Source organism: Chlorocebus sabaeus, chromosome 19 (assembly GCF_047675955.1).
Source record: "Chlorocebus sabaeus isolate Y175 chromosome 19, mChlSab1.0.hap1, whole genome shotgun sequence".
Classification (NCBI taxonomy): domain Eukaryota; kingdom Metazoa; phylum Chordata; class Mammalia; order Primates; family Cercopithecidae; genus Chlorocebus; species Chlorocebus sabaeus.
Genome location: NC_132922.1, coordinates 29815427 through 29833905, shown reverse-complemented (window position 1 = coordinate 29833905; position 18479 = coordinate 29815427). Strand labels below are relative to the sequence as shown.

Genomic DNA, 18479 nt, shown 5'->3' with positions numbered 1-18479 from the left:
ACTACAGCCTAACAACTTAACACTACAGCCGCAAGCAGTCCTTCTACCTCAGCCTCCTGAGTGGCTGGGGCTACAGGTGTGCACCAGCAGCATGCACAGCTAATTTTTAAAAAATTTTAGCAACAAAGTGAGATCCTGTCTTTACAAAAGGATTTGTTTTTGTTTTGTTTTGTTTTTTTTTGAGACAACGCCTTGCTCTGTCGCCTAGGCAGGAGTGCAGTGGTGCAGTCTTGGTTCAGCCAGTTCTCATGCCTCAGCCTCCCGAGTAGATGGGATTACAGGTGCGTGCCACCACTCCCGGCTAATTTTTTGTATTTTTAGTAGAGACGGGGTTTTACCGTGTTAGCCAGGATGGTCTCGATCTCCTGACCTCATGACCCACCTCAGCCTTTTTTTAGTAGAGATGGGGTTTCTTTTTTTTTTCTTTTTCTTTTTCTTTTTTTTTTTTTGAGATGGATTTTCACTTTTGTTGCCCAGGCTGGAGTGCAATGGGGCGATATCAGCTTACCACAACCTCTGCCTCCCAGGTTCAAGTGATTCTCCTGCCTCAGCCTCCCAAGTAGCTGGAATTACAGGCATGCGCCACCACGCCTGGCTAATTTTTGTATTTTTAGTAGAGATGGGGTTTCACATGTTGGCCAGGCTTGTCTCAAACTCCTGGCCTCAAGTGATCTGCCCGCCTCAGCCTCCCAAGGTGCTGGGATTACAGGCCTGAGTCACTGCGCCCAGTCTGTTTTTGGCTTTTTTGAGATAGGGTCTCCTTCTGTCACCCAGGCTAGAGTGTAGAGGTGCGATCATGGCTCACTGCAGCCTCAACCTCCTGGGCTTTTGTGATCCTCCTGCCTCAGCCTCCCAAAGTGTTGGGATTACAGGCATGAGCCACTGCACCCAGCCAAATCTGCTTCTCTTGAGCTTTGCCCATGTGTGAGGCATGTAGGACTTTATAGTCCTTATCTCTCATCATGAACTCTGGGTGCAGGCTGCTGCTACTCCCGTTTTACAGATGTACGGGAACATTCTCAGACTCTTTAGGAAGAGGCAGAGCCTGAGGCTAGACCTGCTAACTTGGGGCCAGATGGCCTCGTTCATGCTTGACCCCAGCTCCTCGGACAGGACCTGGCCCACAGTGGGGAACAGGGGAGGTTGGTCAGTCCTGGACAATCAGTGAAGACCTTTAGCAGATTTCACCAACCAAAATTCATGCAGGAAAGCGTGTGTGTGTGTGTGTGTGTGTCTGTGTGTGTGTGTCTGTGTCTGTCTGTCTGTCTCAGGGTCTTACTCTGTTGCCTAGGCTGGAGTACAGTGGCACAATCTTGGCTCATTGCAACCTCTGCCTCCCAGGTTCAAGTGATTCTCCTGGCTCAGCCTCCTAAGTAGTTTGTACTACAGGTGTGCCACCACACCCAGCTAGGGAAAGCTATTTTTACATGGCTCAAGCAGTGTAAATGACAATGATGTTTACTTATTCCCCCCACCACCACTACCATTTAATTCTCCTCTTGAAAACTAAAAACTGGCTGGGCATGGTGCATCGTTCCTATAATCGCAGCACTCCAGCGCTTTGGGAGGCTGAGGCGGGAGGATCACTTGAGCTCAGGAGTTTGAGGCCAGCCTGGACAACATAGTGAGACCCCATCACTATAAGAAATAAAAAATTAGCTGAGTATAGTGGCATATGCCTGTAGTCCCAGCTACTTGGGAGGCCGAGGTGGGAGGATTGCTAGAGCCTGGCAAGTCAAGACTGCAGTGAACTGTGATTGCACCTCTGCACTCCAGCCTGGGTGACTCCCCACAGATAAATATGCTAACAGTGGTTTCAGCTGCTGGGGGGTGGTTCAGACCTGGATGCGTGGCTTCAGTAGCCCTGGGGCCCCACTGTCTGCCTGCAGCCTTCTGTCTTACTCTATGCTATTCCTTCCTAGTCCCTGCCATCTAGGCTTTAGTCCTCTCTGCTTGGGAGGCCTGTCCCGCTCCTCAGCCTTATGTCATCTTATCCATCCTTTAAGGCCCTTGCTCCATGCCTTCCCTCCCAGGGTAGGGCTTGAAGGTAGGAGAATGTGGAGAACTGGTGCGCCAGCCTTGCTCCGCAGCAGAGGAGCTCTGTTTACTGGAGTGCCTACTTAGGCCAGGGCCTGAAGACATGGGGCTGAGGTGTAGGGCTGTCAAGATTGTTCCTGGGGCCAGGTGCAGTAAGTTCACTCCTGTAATCCCAACACTTTGGGAGGCCAAGGCGGGTGGATCACCTGAGGTCAGGAGTTCAAGACCAGGCTGGCCAACATGGTGAAATCCCATCTCTACTAAAAATAAAAATAAAAAAAATTAGTCGGGCAGGATAGTGGGTACCTGTAATCCCAGCTACTTAGGAGGCTGAGGCGGGAGAATTGCATGAACCAGGGAGGTGGAGGTTGCAGTGAGCTGAGATCGCGCCTCTGCACTCCAGCCTGGGCGACAGAGCAAGACTCCGTCAAAAAAAAAAAAAAAAAAAAAAAAGATTGTTCCTGGGCCCTCTGTGAAGCTTGGCTTCCTTTGGGTTTAGGTGTGCCATGGCAGACCTGGGTGAGGGAAAAGGGAGTACAATGGGAAGGGCTTCCTCAGCTCTGGAGATAGGTAGGATTGGGGAGAGGCCAAAAGGTTCTTTGCTGGGTCATCTCTCAGGCTCCTGGGGCCATCAGAGTGTCCAGGCCCCAAAGGTGGTTTTCCGGTGGTTCCAGGGGCAAGGAGCTAGGGCATGGTGCTGGCCCTGCCTGGTGATCACCTGTTGAGTGACCACCTCAGGTCACCAGGGTCCAGCCATTGAGCTGACTACTGCTTCCACCCTGGGAAGATTGAGCTGGCCAGGACTTGGCATCAAGGCCGTTATTTGGACTTCTAGTACTCACATTGTACTCTGGTTGGGTTGTAACTTACCTCTGGTACAACTCTACTTGTATCTTCAGAGAAGATCAAGGGATATTTGCAAAAACATTATCTGATAAAGGACTGTTGAAAGGACAAAGAACACTGAAAAATCTGTAATAAGAAAACAACAATAAATAATACTGTGCACCTCTTACAGTGACCAAAATCCAGAGCACTGCCAAATGCTGCTGAGAATGTAGAGCAACAGGAACTCTCGCTCTTTGCTGGTGGGAATGCAAAATGGTGCAGCCACTTTGGAAAACAAGTTAGGCAGTTTCTTTCATTTATTTATTCATAAAATCTTTTTAACAAAGAAATTGAGTCTCACTCTTGCCCAAAATGGAGTGCAGAAGCTTGATCACAGCTCACTGCATTCTCAAACTCCTGGGCCTAAGAAGTCCACCCTTCTTAACCTCTCAAGTAGCTGAGACTACAGGCACACCCCACCATGCCAGGCTAATATATTTATTTTATTATTATTTTTTGAGGTGGAATCTCGCTCTGTCACCCAGACTGGAGTGTAGTGGCGCAATCTCAGTTCACTGCAACCTCTGCCTCCAGGGTTTCAGCGATTCTCCTACCTCAGCCTCCTGAGTAGCTGGACTACAGGCGGGCACCACTGCACTCTGCTAATTTTTTTATATTTTTAGTAGAGACAGGGTTTCACCATGTTGGCCATTCTGGTCTTGAACTCCTGACCTCAAGTGATCTACCCAGCTTAGCCTCCCAAAGTGCTGGGATTACAGGTGTGAGCCACTGAGCCTGGCCCAGGCTAATATATTTTATTTTTATTTTTATTTTATTTTTTGTAGAGATGGGGTCTTGTTATGTTGCACAAACTGGTCTTGAACTCCTGGCCTCAAGTGATCCTCCCTCCCTGGCCTCCCAAAGTGCTTGGATTACAGACACGAGTCACTGCTCCTGGCCCAGTTTGTCAGTTTCTTACAAAACTAAACATACCTCTTACCATTCAATCTTGCAATTACATTCCTTAGTATTTAGCCAAATGAATTGAAAACTTGTATCCACACAGAACCTGCACACAGATGCTTATAACAGCTTTATTCATTAATTGCTAAGGTTTGAAAACAACCCAGATGTCCTTCAGTGGGTTAATGGATAAATTGTAGTACATCTAGACAAATGATATTTAACACTAAGAAGAAATGAGGCTGGGTGCAGTGGCTCACACCTGTAATCCTAGCACTTTGGGAGGCCGAGACAGGCAGATCTCTTGAGCCCAGGAGTTTGAGACCAGCCTGAACAACATAGCAAAACCCAGTCTCTACAAAAGTACAAAAAATTAGCTGGCGTGGTGGTGCCTATCTGTAGTCTCAGCTACTTGGGAGGTTGAGGTGGGAGGACTGCTTGAGCCTGTGAAGTCAAGGTTGCAGTGAGCCAAGATCATGCCACTATACTCCAGTGGGCAACAGAGCAAGACTCTGTTAAAAATAAATAAGTAAGTAAGTATGAAGGGAAGAAAAACAAGTAACAGCTGGGCACAGTGGCTCATGCCTATAAACCCTGCACTTTGGGAGGCCGAGGCTGGCAAATCACTTGAGGTCAGAAGTTCAAGACCAGCCTGGCCAACATGGTGAAACCCCATCTCTACTAAAGATACAAATTAGCTGGGCATTGAGGTGGGTGCCTGTAATCCCAGCTACTTGGGAGGCTGAGGCAGGAGAATTGCTTGAACCCAGGAGGCGGAGGTTGTGGTGAGCCGAGATGTGCCACTACACTCCAGTCTGGGCAACAGACTCTCAAAATAAATATATAAATAAAAAGAACAAATAGCTTCTGACAACAAATTTATTTCTCAGTTATTGAGGCTGGGAAGTCTGAAGATCAAGGCTCCAGCAGATTCAGTGGCAACCGAGGGCCTGCTTTGTGGTTTATAGATGGTGCTTTCTCACTGTGTCTTTGTATGATGGAAAGGGCAAGGCAGTTCTTGGGGTCCTCTTTGATAAGGACACCAATCCCATCATGACCTAATCACTTCCCAATGGCCCCAACTCCTAATACCATCACATTGGTGATTAGGTTTCAACATAAGATTTTTGGGGAGATACATTCAGACATAGCAGCTACATATTGCATGATTCCAGCTTGTCTGATAACCACATAAAACCTATAGAATATGCAACACCAAGTGTGAGCCCTAACATAAACTAGGGAATCTGAGAGGTCATGATGTGTTAAGGTAAAAGGTTCATTGATGGTAACAAATTTGCCCCTCTGGCGAGAGATGCTGATAGTGGGGAAGGCTGTGTGTATTTAGGGGCAGGGGGTATATAGGAACACTCTGTCCTTTCCTGTCAGTTTTGCTGTATACCTAAAGGTATTCTAAAAAGTAAAGTCTATTTTTTAAAAAAGTATAAAGAGACCAGGACATCAATCTCAAGCCTTTTCTCAGTTTAGCAGATACCTTGCTCTAGAAATACTAATGGGTGGCTAGGTTGTCCTGAAGGTGGCAGGGCTTCAGCTGATACTTGAATCCCTTGAAATAAATTGATTTTTCAGATAAACAATTGAAACATTCCTATCTTGGCCATAGGTTTATGAACCATGGTGTGTTCATTTTGATCTCTCTTTCCTTCCAGGACAACCCTCCATATGATAAGGGGGCCTTCAGAATCGAAATCAACTTTCCAGCAGAGTACCCATTCAAACCACCGAAGATCACATTTAAAACAAAGATCTATCACCCGAACATTGACGAAAAGGGGCAGGTCTGTCTGCCAGTAATTAGCGCTGAAAACTGGAAGCCAGCAACCAAAACCGACCAAGGTAAGACATGTGCCTATGTCTTCCTTGGAGGGGGTCTTTGGGGGTGCTGCTCTGGGGTGGGGGTTTCTGATACCAGATCAGACAGAATCCAGAGAATCTTTCCTACCTTACCAGGTACACGCAAAATGTAGCTGAGGTCCTGTCAGGCCTTGTGGAAATGACTCATCTCAGCTGAACTTTTGACCTGTATAGGGATTGAGGAGGCCCTCCCAGTGCTCAACCCTGGGCGGGAACACACATGGACAGACAAGCCCAGCGGCTTGCTGCCGGTGCAGAGGGGTTCAGGCCCTGGTTTCTGGAAGGGATGAAGGACTGTGGGGCTGCCTACAAGGGGAAGGGAGAGTGGGATTTAAGGTGGCCTTACACAGTAGTTAGTGCCTGAACTCAGACTCCATGGAGGAAAGGAGGTTGGAGAGGGCCTTCCAGGCTATAGGAAGGGGGTGAGCTAGAGCCTAGTGGCTCAAGGGGTGATGTGAGCGGAGGGACAGAGGCAGATGTAAGGGCAGTATTCCCAGATGAAGGCACATGGTTGGCTTTAGTGGGCCTGGGATTCCCTGGAGTTGGATGTGGCTGTGCGTGGTGTGTGTGGCTGTGTGGACATACACATGCTCATTCTTCTGGGAAGAGTATTTGAGTCAGTATTGTGGTTGTCCTCACTTTTGTCCCCTAGAAGTGACTAGAGTTTGTTATGGACTGTGTCTAGTTTTCATTTAATTCCAGACTTTCTTTGGAAGCCCTCATCTCATATTGTGGTGGCTTTCTTTTAGTGTAAAGTCTGTTTAGATTAGAGTGGGCAAAGCTGGCACCTGAGAGGCTGCAAGTGGAGGGTTTCTTTGGGGGGTACTGCTCTCGGGTGGGGGCTCATGGGTCCTTTCTGATGCCAGCTCCGACAGAGTGCAGAGAACTCCTGCCTTGCCAGGTGCACGCAAAGTATGGCTGAGGTCCCACCAGTCCCGTGGGAATAACTCAGTTGAACTTTTGACCTGCACAGGGATTGAGGAGGTCCTGTGTTTCAGTGACTGAGAAAAGCCCTGGAAAGGTGGCGTGGAAAGCCTTTCACAAGAAAAATCGAGCCTCACTTGTTGGAAATAATCACCATGAAAGGTGCCCATTAGACTCCCACACTGAGTAGAAGAAAGGAGTGGGTGCTAAACATTCAGTCAGGGCAGAACAGTCTCTAGTGGGCTTGGTCCTTGTTTGTGTACAAGTTGATGTTTATAAAAGCTTAACACAGTTCTTCTCAGTGCACATGGTCTGGTCTTGTTGTGTCATGTCGTGTCGTGTCGTGTCGTGTCCTGTCTTTTTTTGAGACAGAGTCACCTAGGCTGGAGTGTAGTGGTGCCATCCCAGCTCACTGCAACCTCCGCCTCTTGGGTTCAAGCGATTCTCCTGCCTGAGGCTTCCAAGTAGCTGGGATTACAGGCGCCCGCCACCATGCCCGGCTAATTTTTGTATTTGTAGTACAGACAGGGTTTCATCATGTTGGCCAGGCTGGTCTTGAACTCCTGACCTTAGGTGATCAACCGGCCTCAGCCTCCCAAAGTGCTGGGATTACAGGCGTGAGCCACCATGTCCGGCTGACCTGGTTTTTTTTTATACAGATTCCTAGCACTGTTGAAAGCCTATAACTGCATTTGATCAAGAGTGTTCAATAATTCCTGGAGTCCTTGCTGAGTCATGTCTGTTAAATTACTGTGCCTGGGGATTGGCAGTCCTTCTAGGCCAGGCTGCCTAGGAAAGCCCTGCACCTCCAGTTCTGGCCACAAAGAGTTCTGGGACTCCTTCCTTACCTATAAACTGAGAGGGTGGAGCTAGGGCCAGGGAGGCTCTCAGGAAATGGATGTGCGTGCTTTGCCGCCTCTCATGGGGCTGCTGTGTAGAAGGCTGTGGCAGGATTATTCACTTTTTACCTTCCTCTCCAGGTGCATTGCCAAAATGCTGTGCTTTTTCACACTGTGGCTGCTTTTTTTTTTCCCCCTTAAAGAGCCAAATAACTTAGGGGCAGCTTTTAATTTTTTTATAAAAAGTACTGTTGACTTGGGATTTTTAAGGTAAAAATTTTGGTACAGGAGCTTTTCTGTGTGCCACAATGGACAGAGCCAGAATTGCTATTTTGTGATTTGGAACAGTTGAGGATTCCTTCCTAGAACATTATTATGTAGATTGTTTGTGGCATGGCCTTGATTCATCCTCACATGCATCAAGAATGTTCCTGGCACTTGATGGCCACATTCCCATGTTTGTTATCTATTACTACATTATAACCCCTATCAAAACTTTGTGGCTTAAAGTAACACCAGTTTATTAGTTTTTACTCTGGAGGTTGGCTGGGCTCAGCTGCATGGTTCTACAGCTGACCATTCGTTCCTGGGGTCACTCATGCAGCTGTATTGAGCTGAGAACTCAATTTGGCTGGGAAGTGCTGGTAGGCATCGTGCACAAGTGTGGAAATGGCATTAGCTAAGGCACTTTGGTTCTCTTTGTGTTCTCGTATTTTCCACAAGGCTAGATTGAACGCCTTCAGAGCATGGTGGTGTCAGGGTTCCAGGGTGAAGGCACAGAACTGGTACAGTGTCGCTTCTGCAGATTCTTTTGGTCAGGCAAGTCCAGATTTAATGAGAGGGAAAATAGACTTCAGCTCTTGATGGGAGGAGCATGCAGGATGGGAGACAGGATGGCAGAGGTGGGACAGGCAGGCAAGGATGCTGAGTCCCCTTGCTGCCTCCTCAGACCCACTTGGGCCTGCTTTTCCCAAATGGCAGCTCTTCTGGACATGCCATTCCTTCTCCCACCTGCCTGATTCTTCATATGTTGGGTGTCCCTGTTTTTCTGGTGCTATTTCCTGACTGCTGTTCAGCTGCCACTGTCCTGCAAACCCTGCCCTTTCAAATGCCTCACCATTCCTTCATTTGTTTCCTAAATATGGCAAGTGAAAGTGCCACTTGAGGCCGGGCACAGTGGCTCACGCCTGTAATCCCAGCATTTTGGGAGACTGATGCAGGCAGATTGCTTGAGCCAAAGAGTTTGAGACCAGCCTGAGCAACACGGTGAAACCTTGTCTGTACCCCCCCAAAAAAAAAAGAAAGGAAAGAAAGAAAGAGAAAGCCAATTGTGCCACCCTCCTTCTGTAATCTTCCAGTGCTCTTCCTTTGTCCCCAGAGCACCTGCTCATGATTTTTGTCTCCTGCCCTTGTCCTTAGAAACTTCGGCATTCCCAATTATGGCTTCTTCCAGATCCAGCCTTGAAGTTCTTTGACCTCCTCAATTCACAACCTCTAGCTAACTTTAGCCATCTACAAGTACAGAAAAGGAAGCATAATGGAAGAAATAGCAATATGAAAAGATGCTCATATGACCCAGCAGTTCCACTCTTAGTTATATCTACCCAAGAGAAATGAAAACATATGCTCAATAAAAACTTGTACACAGATGTTCATAGCACCATTATTCACAATGAACAGGAAGTGGAAAGAGCGCAAATGTCCATCAGTTGGTGAGTTAAAAAACAAAATGTGAGCCGGGAGCGGTGGCTCACGCCTGTAATCCCAGCACTTTGGGAGGCTGAGGTGGGTGGATCACCTGAGGTCAGGAGTTCAAGACCAGCTTGGCCAACATGGTGAAACCCTGTCTCTACTAAAAATACAAAAAATTAGCTAGGCGTGGTGGCGAGCACCTGCAATCCTAGCTACTTGGGAGGCTAAAGCAGGAGAATCGCTTGAACCTGGTAGGCGGAGGTTGCAGTGAGCCAAGATTGTGCCACTGCACTCCAGCCTGGGCAACAAGAGCCAAACTCCCTCTCAAAACAAAACCGAGCAACAACAAAAAAAGTAGTGTGTCTCTACAATGAAATTTTATTTAGCCATAAAAAGCAATGAAGTACTGTCTTATGGTACATAAATGTTGAAAATATGCTAAATGAAAGAACCATCCATGGAAGGCCATATATTGTATGATTCCATTTGTGGTTGAGCCTCATTGTTCATAGAGTCTGTGTTTGTGAATTTGCCTACTCACTAAAGTTTTTTGTAGCCCCAAAATCATTATTCTCGGCACTTCTGGTCTATCACAGATGTGCGCATGTGCAGAGCAGCAAAAAATTTGAAGTACCCAGTGCACGTGTTCCAGAATGCCTTGCCTTCTTATTTCAGCTCTCAACTGAAGCAAGTGGGCTCTCTAATGCCACACTTACTGGATTTTGTGCTTTTTTGTAGGTGATTTTGCTTTGGCCCCAAACATGGTGCTGAAGTGCTGTCTAGCATTCCTGAGCACAGGAAGGTCATGATATGCCTTTTGGAGAAAATACATGTGTGAGATAAGCTTCATTTGGGCATGAGTTATAGTGCTGCTGAGTCAGTATTACCTATTAAATAAGGTGTCTTTAAACACACATAAAGTTATATATTAATCAGTTGGCAAAAATGTGAGCAGAGGCTTGTTTGAACCTAAACCTCTTGTTTGCCTTAGGAGCAATGATTCAGTGTCATTAATTCAATGTTCATGGCAAGTTTATAGAACACAAACATTACAGATAAAATTCAACTGTATATGGGATGCTCAGACTAGGGTGGATCCACTGAGACAAAGTAGATTAGTGATTGTCAGGGTCTAGGAGGAGGAGAATAGGAAGTGACCACTGAGAGTGGGTTTTCTTTTTGGGATGATGAAAATGTTCCAGGCTGGGCGCAGTGGGTCACGCCTGTAATCCCAGCACTTTGGGAGGCCGAGGCGGGTGGATCACAAGGTCAAGAGATTCAGACCATCCTGGCCAACGTGGTGAAACCCTGTCTCTACTAAAAATACAAAAAAAATTAGCTGGGCATGGTGGTGCACACCTGTAGTCCCAGCTACTCGGGAGGCTGAGGCAGGAGAATCACTTGAACCCAGGAGGCGGATGTTGCAGTGAGCTGAGATCACACTTCCAGCCTGGGTGATGGAGTGAGACTCGGTCTCAAAAAAAAAAAAAAAAAAAAAAACCGGGTATGGTGACAGCTGCCTGTAATCCCAGCTACTAGAGAGGCAAAAAACCAAAAAAAACCTTATTTATTTATTTTTTGCACATTTCATGGAAGGCTACAGCATTGCATATCTTCTTGGGTAGGGAAGGTACATTGACATTTTATTCTTTGAGAATGAAGCTCCCTGGATTTTTATGAAAAGGAGGGGAAATCACAAATATTGCTTACATCCGGTATTGCAGAGAAACTGTCTATTAAGAACAAAAGGAAGGCCGGGCGCGGTGGCTCAAGCCTGTAATCCCAGCACTTTGGGAGGCCAAGACGGGCGGATCATGAGGTCAGGAGATCGAGACCATCCTGGCTAACACGGTGAAACCCCGTCTCTACTAAAAAATACAAAAAACTAGCCGGACGTGGTGGCGGCGCCTGTAGTCCCAGCTACTCGGGAGGCTGAGGCAGGAGAATGGCGTAAACCCGGGAGGCGGAGCTTGCAGTGAGCTGAGATCCGGCCACTGCACTCCACCCTGGGTGACAGAGCCAGACTCCGTCTCAAAAAAAAAAAAAAAAAAAAGAACAAAAGGAAGAAAATATAGGCTTTATTCTCTGATGATAATATAGTGAGAGTAAAAGGTAAAATTGGCTAATTTGTTGTGTGGGTTTTTTTTTTTTTTTTTTTTTTTTTTAGTGGCGGGGGTGGAGTCTCTGTCACCCAGGATGGAGCGCAGTGGCATAATCTCGGCTCATTGCACCCTCCGCCTCCTGGATTTGAGCAGTTCTCCTCCCTCACCCTCCTGAGTAGCTGGGACTACAGGCGCATGCCATCATGCCTGGCTAGTTTTTTGTATTTTGGTAGAGACAAGGTTTCACCTTATTGCCCAGGCTGGTCTTGAACTCTTGAGCTCAGCAGTCTGCCCATTTCAGCTTTCCAAAGTGCTAGTATTACAAGTGTGAGCTGCTGCGCCCGGCCTGTTGTATGTTTTTAAGCCCCTACATTTTGCAGAAGAAAAAATACTTCTGAGGAGCATTTGGGTCATGGAAGAGACCAAGAACCCAGGGCTGGATGGTTTATAAAATATAATTTAATGTGCTGTGCTGTATATGAAAAATGTTGATATAGGGCCACAGTTGTAGTTTGTAAAGCGGACGTATCTGTCAGTGTTCTTACTAGCAAAACAAGTTCAGCTCAGCTGAAGTTTATTATAGTTTAGCTAAGGAACCAGAAATGTACCCAAAGGAACAGAGAAAGAATGAAATACTTATCAGAACTACTAAGTAAATTTAAAAATATTCAGACTTGAGGCTGGGCGTGGTGGCTCACGCCTGTAATCCCAGCACTTTGGGAGGACGAGGCAGGCAGATCAAGACCATCCTGGGTAACACGGTGAAACCCCATCTTTACTAAAAATACAAAAAATTACCAGGTGTGGTGGTGGATGCCTGTAGTCCCAGCTACTCGGGAGGCTGAGGCAGGAGAATCACTTGAACCCAGGAGGGGGAGGTAGCAGTGAGTTGAGATTGCGCCACTGTACTCCAGCCTGGGTGACAGAGGCAGACTCCATCTCTGCTTCTCAATTTAAAAAAAAAAAAAAAAAAAAAAAATTAAGACTTGATCAAATTAGTGAAAATGAAACTTTAGAAAATAATGAAATAGACAAATGGCATCTTTTGAGAAATAGGTCTTTTATTTTTAATTAATTATTTTAAAATTTTTTTTTGCGATAGGGTCTCGCTCTTGCTCAGGCTGAGTATAGTGGCACAATCACAGCTCACTACAGCCTCAATATTGTGGGCTTGAGCAATCATCCCACCTCAGCCTCCCAAGGAGCTGGGAGTACAGGCATGTACCACCATGCCCAGCTAATTTTATTTTTTAATTTTGTAGAGGCCAGGTCTTGCTATGTTGCCCAGGCTGGTCTCAAACTCCTGGCCTCAAGTGATCCTTCCTCCTTGGCCTCCCAAAAGTGCTGGGAATACAGGTATGAGCCACCAACCTCTGCATTAGTCACCAAGGTGATGATAGTGAGAAGTAGAGAGCCTAAGTATTCATATCAGAGAGTGAGGTGAAAACTCCTGAGCGTGCCCCTGACAAAGTACTCAGCCTGTCCTTAGCCCAGCAAGGTTTCTAAAATGCTAATACAGTGGTAATTCTCCTGTTACAGAGCCATTTCTAATCATGGGAAAAGAAAGGGAGCCACCTGTTTGTGCTCTTAGGCAACTGTTGTTCAGTTTCCAACCCTGAAGTCAAGAACAGCCAGGAAAAGGGAGCAGTCTCACACCGAGGGTGGTGTGCACTGAATACACTGTGGCCAGTGAGCCAAGGGTGGGCTTCGTTTATTAATTAAATAAATGTTTATTAAATCAAAATATACCTCCAGGGCCTGCTGCCTCTAGGTGGCTTGTACAGGGAGGTGATACCATCTACCCCTGAGGAGGCTTGGAGACTGAATTAGAGGCCACCCTGGCCTGCAGAGAGCTTTCCAGGCCCCTTGCCCCTGCTTGCTGTTGACAGTCCACCCTCCTTGCCCAGCCATCCCCTAGCCCCAACAAACATGGAACCTGTCAGCTTTGCATGCGCCATGCCCTCCTCGCCTCTGCCCCACTGCTTCATCTCTACCCGTTGTGGTCACAGGAGCTTTCTCTTTTCCCTTCTCACCAGGCATGGTAAGAAGCAGAGATTAGGCAGGTGGGCTTTGGACACCAGGCCAGGAGTACTTTGTGCTGTGGCCCTCACTGTGTGCTGTTGAATGATTGTGCCTTTGCATGTGACTCAGCCAGCATCAGCATTTTGTTTTATTTATTTTTTATTTATTTATTTTTGAGACAAGAGTCTTGCTCTGTCACGCAAGCTAGAGTGCAGTGGCACGATCTCGGCTCACTGCAACCGCCATCTCCTGGGTTCAGACGATTCTCCTGCCTCAGCCTCCCGAGTATCAGGGACTACAGACATGGGCCACTATGCCTGGCTAATTTTTTGTATTTTTAGTAGAGACGGGAGTTTCACCATATTGGCCAGGCTGGTCTTGAGCTCCTAACCTCAGGTGATCTGCCTGGCTAGCATCAGCATTTTAGTCCATTTCTTGTAATGCTGAGTGAATGATATGAGCCCTCAATAAAGGAATTGTGGCATCAGCAGTTCGGAGAAGAAGGGCACCGTTTTACAATGGGAAGGAACATTCTGAGGGTGCTGATCCTGACAGGGTTGGGGTCAGCTGTGGCAAAGTATGTGAGGAGGTGTGGGTAGCAGCTGCTTCTGATTCCCCACTATCCTTCCACCCTGGGGCACGTCTGGGCTATGGCACCTAGGGGGAGTACTGTGGCACCCATCAGAGCCATCAGTGTGACATCTGCCTGTGCTCTTGACAGTGTGATGCGATAGCGGTTGTCAGCTTCCCATTGGCTGGCCCCAGTGATCCTTTCTGGAGGGTGCAGAAACTCCTAAGGGTCTTCCAGAGTTGGGTCGTTGCACATTGATAAGTGCAGTGCTGCCACATACCCTTCTTTCTAGTGCCCACTCAGTCACCTTAACCAAAACTTCCCTGAGCCGAGCATGGTGCTGGGTGCTGGGCTGATGCAGGGAAGTTCTACCCAGTCCTGCCCTGAAGAAAGTGACCCTGTGTGTGTGTGTGTGAGAGAGTGAGCAGTTCAATGCTAGGCCTCCTATATCCAGAGCACACAAGAGGACTGGATTAGCCAGGCATGGTGGTGCGCGACTGTAGTCCCAGCTACTCGGGGGACTGAGGCTGGAGGATTGCTTGAGGTCAACCCAGGAGGTTGACGCTGCAGTGAGCCAAGATGGTGCCACTGCACTCCAGCCTGAGTGACAGAGTGAGACCCTGTCCCTCCTCCCCAACCCCCTGCCAAGAAAAAAGGGCCGGGAGTGACTGAGGGCTAAGACTTCCCCAGGTGTCAGGAAGGTTTCCTGGAGGCGGAAGCACATCACTGTGAACAATTATCCACCGTAGTGTTAGCTATTTGTTGTCCATCAATGTCTCCTAATCACAGAGGAAAGATGAGTTTTCTGGTGGTCAGAATTCTGGATAGATAGGCTGCTTTGGCTTAAAAGCACATTAGCTATAAACCAGTGGTAAAGCCAGAGTTTTGTTCCCGGGATTAGCTGCCTCTTGCCTGTGCCATTTCTGAGACTGTGTTAACCCCCCATGCCTTGTCCTTCTCTTGGCAGTAATCCAGTCCCTCATAGCACTGGTGAATGACCCCCAGCCCGAGCACCCGCTTCGGGCTGACCTAGCTGAAGAATACTCTAAGGACCGTAAAAAATTCTGTAAGAATGCTGAAGAGTTTACAAAGAAATATGGGGAAAAGCGACCTGTGGACTAAAATCTGCCACGATTGGTTCCAGCAAGTGTGAGCAGAGGCCCCGTGCAGTGCATTCAGACACCCCGCAAAGCAGGACTCTGTGGAAATTGACACGTGCCACCGCCTGGCGTTCGCTTGTGGCAGTTACTAACTTTCTACAGTTTTCTTAATCAAAAGTGGTCTAGGTAACCTGTAAAGAAAGGATTAAAAATTTAAGATGTTCTAGTTCTGCTCTCTTTGTTTTAAAAATCACTGCTTCAATCTATTCCAAAAGAATGGTGTTTCTTTTCTTGTCCAATTTTATCCAAAATCTTCAAGTTGCATTTAGCCCATAATGTTTAAAAAAAAGGAAAAAAAAGGTTGTGGTTCCCTTTCTTCCCTACCCTTGCCACTCCCACTTTCTGGCACCGAGTTTATTTTTCACTTACTTCCCCAGACCCGGGGCCCGCCTCCACAAAAGAGAAGAGACTGCCCTGGCGGTCCTGGTGGCTTTTCTTAGCACGTGTGGGACTGTTGCCCAGTGTGGGAGTTGGTTTAAATTCTCCTGACTCCAGTTTATAACATCCTTTTAAAAAATTTAAAAACAAACAGCTACACCCCTCCTCCAGTCCTTCTCCTCAGTTCTTGTGTGAATCTCCAGCTGATGTTACCACAGTAACATCAGTTAATTGGGCAAGCCCTGATGTCAGTGTGTGTAACTGACCTCTGGCCTGGCCTGCACAGACAAACCCTATAATCACAGGTCTGTAGTGGCCCCGAAATGGGGGGCCTGCTAGTCAGGAGGATGCTGTGCACACTGTGTGTGATGAATCTCGCCGAAAGGCTCCTGATGTCCCAGGTTGGCACTTCTTCCTGCAGCCATTGTAGAAGATCTGCTGGTCCTTGCAGGCAAAGCTACAGCCAGAATGTCCGTTTGAAATTCCCAGCTCATCTGTCACCGAGTTTCATCTGAATGTGCCACGGAGCTTGCTCTCCACTTCCTCTGTGCAGCGGCCCCGCCACAGCCCTCCCTCGGCACACTTTGACCCTTTGTAGGATTGGAATTAGCAGGACTTGGCTATTTAAAGCACCAGTCTGGGGTCTCCTGGGCCCCTGCTGACCCCTTCCTCCAGAGCAGCTGGCCCAGCCCGGGAACAAGACGGACTTCCTCTCCCTTTGGACTCACAGCCTTTGCAGAGTCAAGCTCCACTTGAAGCTCACTCAGTAATATCCTTTCAATGTGTTTTATATTGTTTTGACTGCCTTTTTTTGTAGAAATAAAAATTGACCTTAGAATTTATCATCAGATAAACTTGTAAAGATTTGAATATTAATGTCTTTTCAAGGCAAATGGGATTGTCCCCAAACTAGTAGAGAATCTGTGTCGCTCTGACACCCCAAGGAAGCCGACGATCCAAATGCCGTGTGTCACCAACCCTGCTTCTTCCACTGGCGGCTTCCCTTCTTGGCTTTTGGGGGGACTAGATCCTGTGGAGAAGATGACTTAAACTTTGCTTTTTGTTTTAATTTTAATTCTAGATCTTTCCGGTCTGATCTGTGCAGAAGTGGGGAGTGATGGGCAGGTTAGGCAGCCTAACATCATTCAGGCGTGTGGCCCCTGTGGTGTGTACATGAACTCAGCTTCTTTTGTCCTAGGTACGCCAAGGGCAGGTTTCTGGAGACTCGTGTGCCCAGGATGGCAAGGGCACCGGGCTGGCGTTTCCGTATATGTCTCTTCATTAGCAGAAAAATGATGATGGATTTTATTTCACTCACACTCCAATTTGTAATAAAATGCCAAATTCTGTCAGAAACTATCTAAATAAGCCACCATTTGTTCTTGTTGCTTCTCTGGATCCAGAAATGTTGCCATTCTTGGAAACTGTCCCATTGCTTCATATTTCTGCCAACGTAGCTCTGCCTGCCTGTCACCCCCTCACTGCGCTCTGCTCACCACGGGAGGATACCTGTGTGCCAGCAGCCCCTCAGGGACTCTCAGCCCTGGCACTGGCACCCCAGGGTTGGCCCCGTCAGCAGAGGCCTGGCTTTCGAGCCAGTGGGTGTCTCTCCTTCAGGCCTGGGCGACTTGCTCCTGCCAGCCATGCCCTCAGGGTAGGCTCTGAGCAAGCTGGTGAACAGCCTTGGCTGCTCCAAAACCAAAAAGCTGGGTCCTCTGGAGGAGGGGCGAGCTGTGGAGCAGCCACCCACTGCTGCCCCTAGCTCACTCAGGAATTCACACCCGCCTGGTTTCTTGAAGTGTGCCGGGTCCTTCCCTCTGCTCCCCACTCCCCACCACGGCAGAGAATAGGCTTTCTAAGATGCTGCGATCCCGTTCTGCTGCCCTTAATAAAAATGCTCTCAGACACTGGTTAGTTGTGTGGGTTTCTTCCTTCCTGGGAGCGGGCAGTGCCAGGGGCCTGTGCTCTTGGAGATGGGAGGGCTGGCTGTGGCCCAGGTCCTGGGGCTTCTGATCTCTCTCCCCATTCCCAGCCTCTCCAAAAGAGGTACATAGAGGTGTTCCTGCCTCCCTAGAGGGAAGGAGATGAGGTATAATCAACGAAAAAGCCAGACTCCAGACAGTCGGGGCCTGCAGAGGGCGCTCTTGGGTGTCTTGTGAGGGGACAGGGACTAACGTGTGGGTGTATCACTTACATGTGGGAGTCATCCTGGAGCCCCCTGGGAGTGTTACGATCCGTGTTTTGAAGAGGCAAACCTGGGGTCCCAAGAGGTCACAGAATTAATAAGGGTGTGCCTGAGGGTGGAGCTGGACCATGTCCATGAATGGTGCCAGCCAGAAACACTATTTGAGTCCCCCAGTACAGCCCGCTGCCGGGTGCTGCAGCAGTGGTGCTGACTCAGCAAGGGCTGAGCCAGGCCCAGGACTTTTTTGGCCAGGCCTTCCCTGCCTAGAATTTGACACCTGCTGAGACCAGGCCTGCACTGTCAGCTGGATCTGCAGGTCTTAGGGAAGGAAGCTTCCTGGGGTGTCATTTTACTAGCCTTTAACATACCTAGCACTTTACCCTCTGAGTCTCAGGAGGGCCCTGTGGCATCCTTATCCCTGCTTTTAAAGACAACCAAGACCCCTGGCCTGTTTTTGTTCACATTCTGACTGCAGAGCCTGTTGCATTCCACCACTTGGCACGTTTCCTCCCACAAGGTCCCTCTGAGCCCAGAAACAGCCAGTTACCCCCCTCCCCAAAGCCAGAGACCTTTAAGCCCCTCTGTCAACTTCCTCTTTCCTGCAGCCACCAGCCACCAGTTTTGGCCTTGTTCACTATTAATTGTTCAGCTTGAAATAAGCATCCATTTCATCACTCCTGTACCTGCCACAGCCTGACTTCTGTCACCTGCTGCCCCTTGCTGCTGCTCCTTTCATTTGGTGCCATCTAACCCAGCCCTGAAAGAAGCCAGAGCTGCTCTCAGGATTTCCCACCCTGTCCTGCCCACCTCTTCCTCCTCTCCCTGCTTCCTGGGTATGGCGTGGGCGAAGGGCACCAACCCGGAACAGAGGGGAGCTGAGGGTCCCATTGCTCCCAGTGCAGT

At 48.2% G+C, this 18479-nt stretch overlaps 1 protein-coding gene across 1 annotated transcript in view; it reads left to right on the top strand.

Annotated features, from left to right (window-relative positions):
• UBE2L3 (ubiquitin conjugating enzyme E2 L3) overlaps window positions 1-16245 on the top strand; it is a 53884-nt gene extending 37639 nt beyond the window's left edge. Inside the window, exons 3-4 of the mRNA XM_007974919.3 lie at window positions 5499-5685; window positions 14821-16245. Of these exons, the coding sequence (XP_007973110.1) occupies window positions 5499-5685; window positions 14821-14975 (342 nt within the window). The 3' untranslated portion in view covers window positions 14976-16245. The remainder of the gene's footprint in view (window positions 1-5498; window positions 5686-14820) is intronic.
• Window positions 16246-18479: the final 2234 nt, after the last annotated feature.